Here is a 13,798-nt window from a genome sequence, read left to right as displayed (position 1 = left end):
GTTCACTTATGAGATTTTTATGAAAACTCGTACACATAAAGAAACAAGGAAATAATACATTTTAATTAATTATTACAAATAACCTAATCATTAAGTTTAAATAATAAGTATATTTATAAAATAAAAATTCAATCTTTTTATTGTTTTACTCTGAAATAGTTAGCTAGATATTATCAGATAAAGAAGTCGTGTTTTCAAAAGCGTAATGCAATGGAAAATGTGTTTCGATAAATATGTAGATCTGACTATAAGGGATTGTGAGAGTTGAGCGTGAGTGAGTGCAACCCAGTGCAGCCGAACGTTGGTATTGAAGCTATTGGCGTTGCTTCCAAAACAACAAATGTTTAGTGCTTTTGTTTCGTACAGCTGTAATATAAAATAAAGAGAGAATGATATAGATAAATTCATTATTGGTTTTGAAATAATCGGTGTAATTCTTTTTAGGATTTTAACATATTGTGCGTGATAGTGTTTCGTCGAATATATTTGCGCATATATGTTGAACAAACGATCGAGAATACATTGGAATCGAATTTCGTGAAGCTATCCACAGTACAAGAAATTGTTATCGCATTAGTCGCGCGCGCAAATTTTTTCATCAAGCAAGTACGTAAGGCTCTTTTCTTTTAGGGCTTTAGGACGCTACGGGTGTGAAGCGATGTTTAAATATCGATAGAGTTTTTGTAAACAAGTGTAAAGATATGGCTACTGTAACTCAATCTTTCCCGAAGATTCTAAAAATGCTACGGGAAACTAGTAGCAACAAGGAAAAGAGAGAGGCTTTAACCTATATTCGCAGGTAACGCTATTAGAATTTTTTATATTATTTAGTTGATTTTTTTCTAAAAATCTATGATTTCTTTCATTTTAATCATTTTGTATGACTTAATAGTTAAATTATCGTTTCATTCAAATTGTATTTAAAATTTAATTACAAGTACAATTATTATCTCTTATAACAGAGTCAATTTTTTGTTCTTATTGAATTTTTCTTTTTAGTAATTTTAAAAAATTAGAATCTTCGAATAACATTAAGGAAGAGCAATATAAGGATCTATGCAAGTTGGTTATAGATGCTTCTATGAGCAAGGATCAAAATATACAACATGAGGCATACGATACACTTACTTGTATTGTGCAAAATTTCAGGAGTCACAAATTAAATCTGTTTGAATCAATGTTACATATAAATAGAAAGGACAGGTTGGATTATTTCTTGTTATTAAATCAATGACATCTATTGTTTCTACTTTATGTTATTTGTGTATATGTTATGGTTTTAGATTAAAAATTCTTAAATTACTAGATGTTGTGGATGATATAGCCATATTAATAGCTGCCAATGATAAGTCAATTTTTCATTTATTAAATGATTGTATGCATACTGTACAGCCTGTCACAATGAATTGGCTTTTACCAACAGCATGTACAGATAATTTACAAAAATTAACTGAAATTGAAAACAGAGTATTATCTAATAATCAGAAAATTGAGGAAGAAATGATTAATTATAGTCTTAATTTGTTGAGGAGATTATACAAAGTAGCTGCTGAGATGGCTGATAATAAAATACAAAGGGTATACAAATTAAATATTCTACTTAGGGATGAAGAATTATATTGTGTATTACAAGATTTTAATTTATATATATTGTCATTATAGTTTGATGAATTACTAATGGAGAAAGTTGTACTATTAGCTTATATGGGTCATAAGCGACAACGCAGTCCGGCTTTAAAAGTCTTACAGCAAGCAATCACAACAAATTTGGCTACACATGTTCGTAATGAATTACCAGATGTTTGGACACAATATAAAACAGATTTACAATCTACATATTGTAAACGAATGCAGCTTTTAGTAACAGTATGTGAACTTGATTGGGCTGTCCAATGGAATATTAGCGTTCAATTACTTGGTACCGATCTTCATCGTGGTGCAAGTTTGATAAATAATTTGCTCAGTGTTGAGGAAAGAGCCTTCAAATCTTCTGATGCTGTAATACGGAGGTTTGATATATATTCATTGTTCATATCATAAATAAATAATATTTTTCTTAAAAATGTATTTATTGTTTTTTAGGCAAGCTTTCCTTTCATGGAAATTGTTGATTGACAATTTTGCTTTAGATTCTCAAGAACTTGGAACTACAAGAAGAATAAAATTGTTGTGTATACCATTAAATGCAAAAAATAGTAAGACTGAATTAATAGCGCTTACTAAACTGGAAGTTTGGTGGCATTTGATCATTAAACTTTATAAAGATATTGGAAAATTTGTTGATCCTGTGATAACACAATTTTTGAACTTTTGCTTTGGTCCTCTTGGAGATACACCATTACTTTCATCTAAATGTGATGTTGCGTCACCTGGCAAGAGATTTTTTAAAACAAAATTAGTTGCTGTGGATGCTTTATCACAACTGCTTGTTGCAAAACAAGAAAAGCATATGCTTTATACACCAATTTTAGAAGAAATGCTTCCACATTGTATATGCGGTACAGTTTTTCAACAATGTTATAAAAGTATTATACATAGCGTTGGAGAAGCTTTACTTATTTTAAGCCAAATTAATGATAAAGAAATGAAAAATAGATGTCAAGCAGGAAAACTTCTATGGTCGAGTTTAGTTAATTATGCTCAAGAATCACAGACAGAAATAAAGGTGAGAAGCAAAAATATTAATTCTATATTTTTTCGTGTATATATATAATAATTAAATATAATTTTCAGGATCTTGTTTATAAAGACATTTTATTAGTAATAAACGAATTGGTAAATCATATTGCTGATAAGCCAATGATCCAAGATCTGATTCTTGATGTTATTATAATTGATCTACCTAATTTTAATAAGGATATCCAAATCCACAGTGGAATGTTGTCAGATTTATTGTTTAAACTTTTTTCAACATCAATATTACAAAAAATAAAGAAGTGAGTATTATTTATATGTATATATTTCTTGTTTACAAATAACATACGAAATATGTTAAGATGAATTGATTTTATCATTATATTTAAAGGAATCATTGTAAAGGACTTAATTGTTTATTATGGGAATGTGTTAAACCTAAAATAGGGAATGAGTACTGTTTAAATACATTGGAATTCTTGAAAACCGTTTTAGACAAAATAACACAGGTCAACGTAGAAGATAAATCCACGTGAGTTCATTTGGATAGAAAGTAAATAATTACACATCATTTTATGTTAATATTTTTTATTATCGTGATTTTTTAGAACTGTTATACCTGAGATATGGTGCATTGTAGCAGAAATATTAACAAAATATATGGAAGATTCATGTAACATCAATGAAGGCAATGCTGCTCAACATAATTTTAAGACTACAGAGTATATTTTAAAATTTCCATTTACGCATATATTTTTGAAGGATTTAAAACAGGTTTTTGTATCCATATAATTATATATTAAATAACATTGTAAATTTAATAAAAATTAATAAGTATATTTAAATACGATATATTAACAGGTTCAAGAAATTAGTGGGACTTGGAAAAAATTATATAAGCAGTTCGATTTACAAGGAGATTTAATCGTCACAGTAAAATCTAATGAAACACTATTGAGTACCATAAAAATGATGCAGTGTTGTTTAAATAAAAATAAGGACTGTAATAATCTTATCACTTCCTGTTTGGATACATTATTGAATACTATAAATTTTAATTCTTTACTTGGTATGATAATATAATATGATTTCTATAATAATTTATGTAAAATGTATTTATCTCATTGTATTTATGTATATTAAATTAATTTTTAGCTTGCAATGAAGTACCATCTGTTGTGGAATTTTTGATAGATCTGATTAGGACTACTTTCAATAATTCACAATTTACTGACTGTGATATCACATTGAAAGCATTATCCGCAGTGCTTATTACTGTATATGGTCATGATCCAAAAAAGGCAATATTGTGTTTGCAGTATGTGAAACCAGTGATTGAACTTGTGCTCGTATCTTCAACAGGAACATCACTAAAAGAAGTATAATAATCAAATAAATAAATTTCATGCAGTATTTTATTTCCATACTTCAATATTTATCATTAATATTTGTTTATTTGTAGATTACGAATATGTGGGAGATCGTAATTAGTATTTTTAAAGGTCTTGAAAAAAGTTATAGTTCGGAATTTTTGTCGCTGTATAAAGAAATCATTATTCAATCTATAAACCACTCTAATATAGAAATAGCAACGCAAACATTGTCATTCTTAGACGAAGAAAATAATTTCGATGAGAAAGGACAACGCATGGTGCAGGAAATACATAAGAGAATAAAACCAGATAAACTACCATTCAAGTTAAACAATGCAGAAAAGAAAATAGAAGATAACGAGATATCTGAAAAACAAATGAAGATGGCAGGAAGTTTTTTAAATAGAAAATCTGTAATTCCTAAGATGATACTTATTAGGGCAAAGAAAGAGAATGACGAAAAAAGGATATCAATGCCTGATCCTGAGGCCCAGGTATATTCTTTTTTTTATTTATATATATATATATATATATTCGGACAAAACAAATTCTGTATATTCTATATTTGTTTGGTTAGGAATATGTTTATATTAAAACAGACGTAAAATATGATGTGAATCGTTTAACCGACCATCAAAAAGAAATATTAAAAAAGAAAAGAGATGACATCCCTGCATTGTACAATGATCTTTCACAATCATCTTCACAAAGTACTCAAAATTTGCAGGAATGGTTTGATAAAAGAGGTAAGCGTATTAACGAAACAGATTACGCACATGATGCTACAAAAAATAATCCTGAGAAAGAAGAAAATATTGATCATGATGCTAACAAAGAAAATACTATTGAATCTACAATTACGGAATATATCGTCATTGATAAAATAGAAACTATTAGCAATACTGATTTGAAAGCCGTACAACAACAGATTGATCCACCAGTACAATCTACAAGTTTATTAAGTGAGGACAGTACGTCTAACAAAGCTAGTGACAATAACACGAACGATAATTCATCCAAAGAACAGACCAATTTGATATCAGAGATATTTGAAAATGACAAATTGGGAACATCACTCGACGATGATAAGGAAGAGATATATGACCAAGATGAATTAGATTCCGTTGCAAAACGATTGAACTTCGAATCCCGAGATGAGTTTTCGGATGAAAAAGAATCTGAACCACGATTATCATCTCCATCGGTATTAGAAAATGGTAAACGACGGAATCGCAATAGCACGACGAAAACAGGTTCCAACGAACTTGATTCTGATAAAACAACGAATACTCAAGATGAACAAAGTGAATCTAAAATGTTAAAAACATTGAAAACAAAATCGAGTCTAATTAAACATAGGAAAGGTACAAAACGTAAATATGCTTCAGACAGCGATTCTGAGGAAACTATGTACCAACGAAGACGAAGAAAGTATACTATTTCTGAAACTCCAAGTGACTCTGATAGTGTACCATCCGTAGAAAGTGAACATTCGGAGGGAACGAAAGAAGAACAATGCCTGAGCCAACGTACGAAAAATGAGATATCAAGGTTAAAAATAAATATGGTATTTTACAGTGCATTACCAAATCGTCGACGATCCAAACAACAAGAACAGTTAAAAGATACTAATTGTGAGATTAAAAATTTACGGACGTATACACGAAAAAGTCCAGAACTAAAGAATACTGAAGAAACAAAGTCGAGTGTATGTGGTCAGTCTTCACTTAAAAAGAAAAATAAAAAAAGTTTTAAATCCGAGTCAAATAAAAATGAAGAATTACCTATGATTGATGCAATGGAGAGAGCTGTAGAAAAGGAAACTAGTAATACTGATATGGGAGACTCTAAATCTGATGAAAGTACAAACGTATCGTCTGAAATCACAGATAATACCACTATCGATATTCAAGATGAAATTACAGATAAAGATAATTCATTGAATGTTGCCAAAATAAGAGACAGTAAAAAGAAACTTAAAGAACTCGATACGAATACAAACGAAATAAATACTAAACAATCTATAAAAAAAGAGGAACTATTATTATCTGCAGAAGATGGAACTCAAGAGATTATACAAAATTCACAAGAAATAAATGTAATATCAAAATTGGAAGGAAAATATAATGATAAAAAATGTTTTATTAAAATTGATAAAATCGATAAAATAGTTAATGTACCGGTCATGAAATCTAATAACTCGTGTAATAAAGATAATGTTTCGACAGAATCTACTACAGTAAAGAAAAGTACAAAAGAAATACCTAATGTGCCTAAAAAGATTCCAGACGATGACCCTAAACTCGACGATCCTAAACTCAATGATAAAATTGACGAGATAGTACATATAGACGATAACACTGTAACAGTTGTAAATACTTCGGATCATGAAATTAGTTGTATTCAACGTGAAGATGAAAAGAAGACATCTTCGGATGTATCGCAAGTAATTAGTTCACCTACACATAAAATCTCTGCAATGGTTGTATCATCACCTAAAAATAATATTAAGCGACTTTTAAAATTAAAAGCTTATCCAACTAAGGGAGGTCGCGCAGCTCATATGTTGGGTTTAGTTACAAAACAAATAATAACAGAAACTAATAGTCAAAATGTAAAAACGGACGAAGATATAAAGAAGATTAAATCTAAAGAAGGAGAAAACGAGATGCAGATAGGGAAAAAAGATAAAATTATGATATTTAAAGATAATGATAAAATTGGAGGTCCATGTAGTAGCCGCCAAGAAAAAATATTTAATAATATGAAATCTGGAGAATATATTTCATCCTCGCCAATTAAATCATTTTCTAATTTAAAAAATGACGGTGAAAAACTTTCTTCCAATGTAGAGAAAACAATACCTGATTATATGCTAATCAGCTTGGAAAATACAGTTGAGAAAGGAAATGACGGTAGTTTATCGCCGTCTCAGGAAAAAACAGAATTACCTATGCTAGAATGGTCCAGTGCTAATCCTCCATCATTAACTGCATCACCTAGTGCTAGTATTCTTAAGCGACATCGAATGGCTCTAACAGAATGTGATTTAGAAACTACAGCATCAAATAAGGTATTTTTTTAATTTTCATAATTTTATATATATATGTATCTTTGGTCACGTATCTACTTATTTTTTTTTTTTTTTTATAGAGAAAACGAGTTAGTTTCGCTGACCCTCCAGTTTCTAAGCAAATGGGTTATGAGATTACGCTTACTGATTCTCCCGATAAAGCAAATAAATTATCTTCTCGTATTTTATTGTTTCGTAAGGATACGCCGCAACGAATAAAGCAAACAAAACTGAAATTCATTCAAATTGATACGGTAAAAGATAAGAATGTTGAAGTACAACCAGATTACGGATGTGAAGTCGATTTACAATGTGAAAGGGAGAATGAATTATTAACAAAAATAGCCGAGGAATTAGAATATACTGATGACAATATGGTAATAGATGATCATACAACCTGCAGTTTTTCAGAGAATATGAGCGAAATTTCAGAAACAAAGTTATACACTGAAGTTACATTAGATAATTTGTCCCAGCAAGGAGAAATGATAGAAGATACGACCATTCCTAAGGAGGCACAGTTTCCATCGTCGACTAAAAATGACGAAATATTTCAATCCCAAGAATCTGAAACTCAGCAAGATATGTTTGGTAGTGCGGATGATAAAGATAATACGGATCAGCCACAAAACGAAGATAAAGATGTTACTGATGAAAACGATTCAGCAATTTCTTCACAATTAAATATTACAACTAATGCAGAAAATTTAGAAGATACGATAGATGTGGGAAATATTACTAGTTTGAATTCTACAGCGAATTCAGATGAAGTATTTTGCGGGAAACCTTTACGAACTAGTACACAAACATCAGAAAATATTGCGGACCAAGATACATTACCAGTAACAGATTCAATATTTGGGAGTTTACCTGTGAGCCAAGCTAGTGAATCTAGCTTGAAAAGTTCTAATCCAGAACTTCTAAATGATACACAACCAATTTGTTTAGAATTGACGTCGTGTCAAGATCCTATAAATACTATAACCGAATACTTGACTTATCCGTCGTGGATTAAACATTTGAATTCTTATTTCTCAAGTAGAAACATAATTAATATCGGTGATCTTGCACAATTAACCTCTCGTGAAGTAAATAGAATGCCTGTAAAGGGTAATTCTAAAGTTCAGTTTGTTAAAAAGATTTTACAACATTACATTAATAAAAATTTGGTAGGATTGAAAAGTCCGAAATCTTGTTTCGAATTACATTCTAGTCTTTCGGTCACTGAAACTAAAACAACAAATTGCGATTTGCAAAAGGAAGTACTTGACATGGCCTGCCAAACAGAAATACTCATAAATACTGATAATGCATGTACAACGGAATCAAGCAACCTTAACGTTTCATCTCAGATACCATCGACTATCAAAGTATCAATGGTCGATTCAAACTGTACGACTAAATCTGTCGGTGTTTGTACTGATTCAATGGTATGTTCACAATCTGCAAATGTAGCAACAAAATCCGTCGAAGCTCAAATGGCATTAGAAGATCTTTTAGATGAAATCGATGTTAATTTAGTAATGCAAAGTGCTGTCAAACGAAGTACTTCTGAAAGTATACTTGCACATTATAAGGTAAGAACAGTTAAAAGTTTTGGTTGTGTTACATTGGTTTTATATAAATAATATAATCTCATATAAACAATTTTTATAGATGAAAACGAGAGCTTTGCCAGAAGCAGAATTTGAAAAGGAAACGTTAAAACTACTTGGACTTGACAATAACGGAAGCTACTACGAAACGAAATTAAAATCTGCATGTCGTGGTTGCGGTATTAATAAAGTTCTTTTAAGACTTCCCGATATTTTTAGTGGCGACAAACAATTTTTCCATAAAGTTCTCAATGCATATCGGAAAAAAATTACGATTGGCGATTGCATGAACATTTTTGATTTCAAGGAAATAAAAGATTTTGTATGTCAAAAATGTACATCTTCGGAACTTGCTGCAATGTTATCAGTGATATTGAAAAAGGAAGACAATGATGGTATTAAAACTCCTATGACAGATCTGTCGTGTTTCAGTGACATGTTAAAGAGAGTTCCCATGGATGTAATAATTAGTCATACAGTTGCAAACGACGAACTAATTCCACCGCAACTCGTTTTGGACATTGCTTTGCAAAATAGTAGTTTAACCGACATAACAGAAACGCTTAAGTTACAGAATCCAACTCTTATACAAGATGTATTCGATAAGTTGTGGTCTACTGAATTAGTATTGTCGCATGTCGAAAGCAAAAGTGAAAGAGACGAATTACTTAAGATTTATAAAGCAATCAGTTCAAAATTAAGTCCTAAAGAATTATTGGATGCATATCATGATTCGATGAAAGCTAAATTATCTTCGGAGGAAAATGAAAAATGAAAATAAAGATCCTTTATATCCAAATATTTAAAGAAGCATCGTCAATGATTGTAGAGTATCGTTGATGTTATCATTCATCTTACATTTATATCTCATTTATTTTACATGAGTTTAGTATAAGCTTGTTATAGAAAGAATCAGTGAAGAGTTTATGCACTTTTTTCCTCATTGTGATATTTGGATATATATATATCTGTTTGTCACAAAGAATATTAGTTCAATTTTAGAACTACATAAACGAAATTAAACAGCTTTCATTGTGTGCTGGATGTGTTAACGATATTCTAATATTGTATATATTATGAGCTTCTATAAAATTAAGAAAGAAATTATCGTTCTTCTTGAACTTTTAATTTATTCAAAAACTAATTAAACAGAAATCATACATTGTCGAACGAAGTACGAGTTTTTCTATTTACCGATTTTCGCTAAGGTATGTTAGAATAAAGTGACGGTGCTTAAAACAATCTCTCAAATAAGGATAACAGCGGATTAAATATAATTATATCAATGAATTAACTTTGAAGAGACTGTATTCGATGAAATTTAGGTTCAAGAGACGACTTTCTAGCTAATAGTTTTGCAACCACGTGAATTTCGATCCTAAAGTTTAAAGCAAATATTAAGTGACCTCCTTTCTACGCTATCATGGTAGGATTAAGCATTTATTATTGTAAATACGTTTATGTATATTGATTATAATTATCGACAGTCAATATATTTAACGACTACCATTCTTCGTATAAAATGATCCATTTCAATGTGTACCCAGTACCTTTTCTATTTTTGTTCTTTTTATTTTCTTTTATAATTAACATAATGAATTTGATATTCTAATGCGCGAATTTACAATTTTCCATTTTTTAATTAATTAGAAAAAACGAGGCAAACATTTTCTCCCGTTCATTTAAGATGTATAACTTTGCCGTATATGCCTGTATATAAACGGGACTATCTCCTTTTGTTGCTCAGTATTCTCTATTATTGACTCGTACTACTGATCTACCTACCGGCAGTCTGATTATTGCCACACGTGTGCTTACTACTTATCCGTTGAACTTTTACTTCATATCTTTCTTGACGTTATTTACATATCTAATATTTTTTTATAAACATCTTGATATGCTTTATAAAAACCAATTTAACCCTAGATATGTTATAACGACATTGTAAATTTCAATCGTTAGCCTGAAAATGTCAAACCATAGAATCCGATCGTCTTAATCAACGTGAATTATATATGTGGTTTTTCAGGCGTACAGAGTAATCCCAAAAGACACGGTATCAAAATACGATGCCAATCGTATTCGACTTTACTGGAACATAAAATATTGCCTTTCTCGTTTCGTTTTCCCTAGGCACACGAGCAACGTTACGCGAAACTCAGGATCCTTATTTCTATTCGCATATCCTTGTCTAACTTTTTTATTTATATTCTCTATGCTAGAAATAAAATTTGTATACGTGAGAGAGAGAGAGAGAGAGAGAGAGAGGGTGGGAGAGAGAGATAGGTACACCAATGTATATTTAATGTTGAAAATAATAAAAAAAAAAAATAAAAGAAAACGAAAGGAAAATTAAAAAAAAAATCATGTCGATTTTCATTCATCGAAGAAATTATTCAGTTTGGTGGATTCGTACATTCGTTTGCGAATATATATGTATATACATTTTGAATGAGTACGAATACCCAATACTCTTCATACGTAAACAACGCTTGAAATTAAATTTCCGGCCGTCGTGGAAGTGTACGCAACCGCGCGTGCATGTCGCATTTAAAATAGTTATCTTAGCTTCGATGTTTTCATTAACATTTACGAATCAGTCGAGTATTGTTGAGATACGTGTTTTAGAATGTGTATATCATTGATAAAACATATACTGTGAAGATAAAAATCGAAGATGACATTTTTAGAGTACATGATTTTACTATATCTAGTATATATGTGTATATTATTTTAATTTTAATTAAGAGATACAATCTGTAGAAGTTTTTCAGACTTTGCTACTAGCAAATAATTAAGTTTCGAATTAAAAAAAAAAAATAGATCTACGAGATAAAGATTGCGCGGATGTATCCAATGAAATACGGTTGTAAAATAGAAGGTTGGAGATACGATTTTGGTACTTTTTCTATCTCTTTTTCTCTTTATTTTTTTCCTCTCAACACGCAATAATCTCCGCATATTAGCTTCGGCCGTGATTTTTAAACTGCCTTTATTTCCTTTCTCTTTCTTTTTCTCCTTTCATCTATTTTTCTCTCTGTTTCTCTTTCTCTATCTATTTCTCTCCCAGGGGTTGGCTCGAAAAACAGAAGGCTAGAAGCGCATGAAATATATGCGTATTGCGTGCCGGTTACATCATTTGATGCAGGTGTGCGTAAATATCAACCACCATTGGGTATGTAGGAGGGGTTTCGACCCCCCATTTCTATGGGGGGTCGAAACGCCTGCGCGGCCAATATCCAACCTATATAAGGAGGCAACGCAGTTCGAAGCGGTACTCACTTTTGGAAATCCGTGTAGAAAGGACGCGTGGTATCTTCACGGAAATGGGCTTCACTGGAAGCTACCTCGTAAAACTTCTTCTTTATATCGCCATAGTCAACGCGATTTTTCTTCCAACGGTGAGTTTTCCCAAATCTCAAATTATTTATTATATCATTCATTTTGTTATTTTTTTTCTTTTTTTTTTGTTGTATTCTTTGAGTTAAACTTTTTCTTTTTTTCTTTCTTTTTTGTTTTTTAATTATGTGCGTAAAAGTTTAATAAAAATTCAATATACGTTCGTATTGACTCATCCAAAAATTGTTTCGACCATTCTAACGATTTTTGAGTGATTTCTTTATCTTTCTTTTTTTTCTATCACGGTGAACTTTAATTTCATACAATTGGTTTGTTTAACTGAGTGTAATCATCGAATAGCATATGAGAAACTATTGAGGAATTTTCGATGTTACATTGATTCGAATTAATGGTACGTATGAAGTGTTAATTTCATTATTCGTACGATTTTCATTGATTGCAAGATTCTAATGATTTGGACGACTTTAGGATTGTGTTGTAGGAGATTGAATCGATTAATGGGATTACTCGTGATTACTTATTATCGTTTATGAGAAAGCGAATGTTACAGTGAAATTCGATTTATTTAGTTTCTCATTTCAACACGTTTCATTTTTTTTTCTTACCTTTGTGATTATCAGTGAACTAATACACGGTTATAACAAAAGTGATCTTTGATAACATCCTTTTCTTATCACGAATTGTTTGAAGCTTTATTTTCTATAGATTTTGCATAAAATAAAAGTAAAGTAGCATAAGTAAAATATTAAAGTATCGTGAAAATCACTGTTAAGCTCATTGACCTAGATTCTTTGTGCGAACCGCGGTGTACACTTGTCTGGCTTGTGACATAAGTTACGCTTTTGGTTTGATAACCAGATAAATATGAATATAATCTTAAATAAAATTATAAATGAATACGTTAATTAATTGTTGTTATATCTTTAGGAAATAGGCGATCTTCTTCATGTCTTTTATCTCTTTGTTTTCATTTCGTCCTTACAAATTTTTTTTTTAATTTAACAACGTCAATTTAATGTATAAATACTACTGTATATATATTTTTTTCTCTTTCTTTCTCATTTTCCTTTCTAATAGTTTCTTGACGCAAAGAACTTCTTTTAAATCTTCTTGCAAACTTTTCTATCGTTTCTTTTCTTGACTTTTAAGACCTATATACTTATTCTCTCGGCAAGATTGTCTCTCTGCGAAATATCTTCTCTCGATTGTAAAACTCTTATTCTTTTCTTCATGAAAAATTGATATGTATGATTATTTGTGTTAGTTTAGTATCATCGGAAGTTCAGGCTAAAAAAGTGAAAGAAACTTAGAAAAAATATTTCGCTCTTTTCTTTTTTTACATAAAATTTTTTTTATTGTTAATCTTAAAAAAGAATGAAAAGGGAAAACCTTTATAATTATTACATATTTTTAATGTTCTATAATTCCTATTAGTTAGGTAAGATACAATCGTCGAGAAACTTTAATCCTAATTTATATCTCTTTTTTGGCACGTGTGTTCAATACCGTTCGACAAATTTTATGCTCTTTTCTACGAACTCGTGGGCTACGAGATTTCGTGCGAATGTTCTCTTGAATTATTACTAGTAAAGGCGTCCACCAACGCGATTGCTGTGAGCGTTATACGAATGAATGGATAGCAATTAACTTCCTCTTTTCTTCTTCCTTTTTCTTTCTTTCTAAAAATAGAATCTTAATTTTGACTTGGATTTCGGCTAGTGGTAAACTAATCGTTGAGTTCCTATAACAGATTTGAGAAATTC

General features: G+C 30.5%; 2 protein-coding genes across 7 annotated transcripts in view; both read left to right on the top strand.

Moving 5' to 3' along the window:
- The first annotated feature begins 60 nt into the window (after window positions 1–60).
- On the top strand, window positions 61–11,003 carry LOC118449635 (uncharacterized). 5 transcript variants are annotated; one of them, XM_035884444.2, is made up of 15 exons: window positions 64–342; window positions 445–799; window positions 1,000–1,203; window positions 1,284–1,578; window positions 1,663–2,009; window positions 2,083–2,665; window positions 2,734–2,936; window positions 3,026–3,166; window positions 3,243–3,408; window positions 3,496–3,703; window positions 3,790–4,013; window positions 4,097–4,501; window positions 4,585–7,080; window positions 7,161–8,657; window positions 8,737–11,002. In XM_035884444.2, the coding sequence occupies exons 2-15, from the start codon at window positions 702–704 to the stop codon at window positions 9,448–9,450; spliced, it is 7,581 nt and encodes a 2,526-aa protein (XP_035740337.2). In that variant the 5' UTR covers window positions 64–342; window positions 445–701; the 3' UTR covers window positions 9,451–11,002. The 5 variants fall into 5 exon arrangements, with proteins under 5 accessions (XP_035740366.2, XP_035740337.2, XP_035740346.2 ...); XM_035884453.2 differs by having other exon boundaries at window positions 64–368; XM_035884462.2 differs by having other exon boundaries at window positions 64–552; window positions 631–799.
- Window positions 11,004–11,966: 963 nt separating this feature from the next.
- The window catches only part of Nplp1 (Neuropeptide-like precursor 1), a 12,315-nt gene continuing 10,483 nt past the window's right edge, over window positions 11,967–13,798 (top strand). For both annotated transcript variants that reach the window (XM_035884400.2, XM_085658529.1), the window contains exon 1: window positions 11,967–12,076. In XM_035884400.2, coding sequence (XP_035740293.2) covers window positions 12,002–12,076 — 75 coding nt within the window. In that variant the 5' untranslated portion in view covers window positions 11,967–12,001. The remainder of the gene's footprint in view (window positions 12,077–13,798) is intronic.

The sequence above is a fragment of the Vespa mandarinia genome, chromosome 8 (assembly GCF_050613455.1).
Source record: "Vespa mandarinia isolate Hongniang chromosome 8, ASM5061345v1, whole genome shotgun sequence".
Taxonomy (NCBI): domain Eukaryota; kingdom Metazoa; phylum Arthropoda; class Insecta; order Hymenoptera; family Vespidae; genus Vespa; species Vespa mandarinia.
This window is presented reverse-complemented; position numbering and strand designations above follow the sequence as displayed.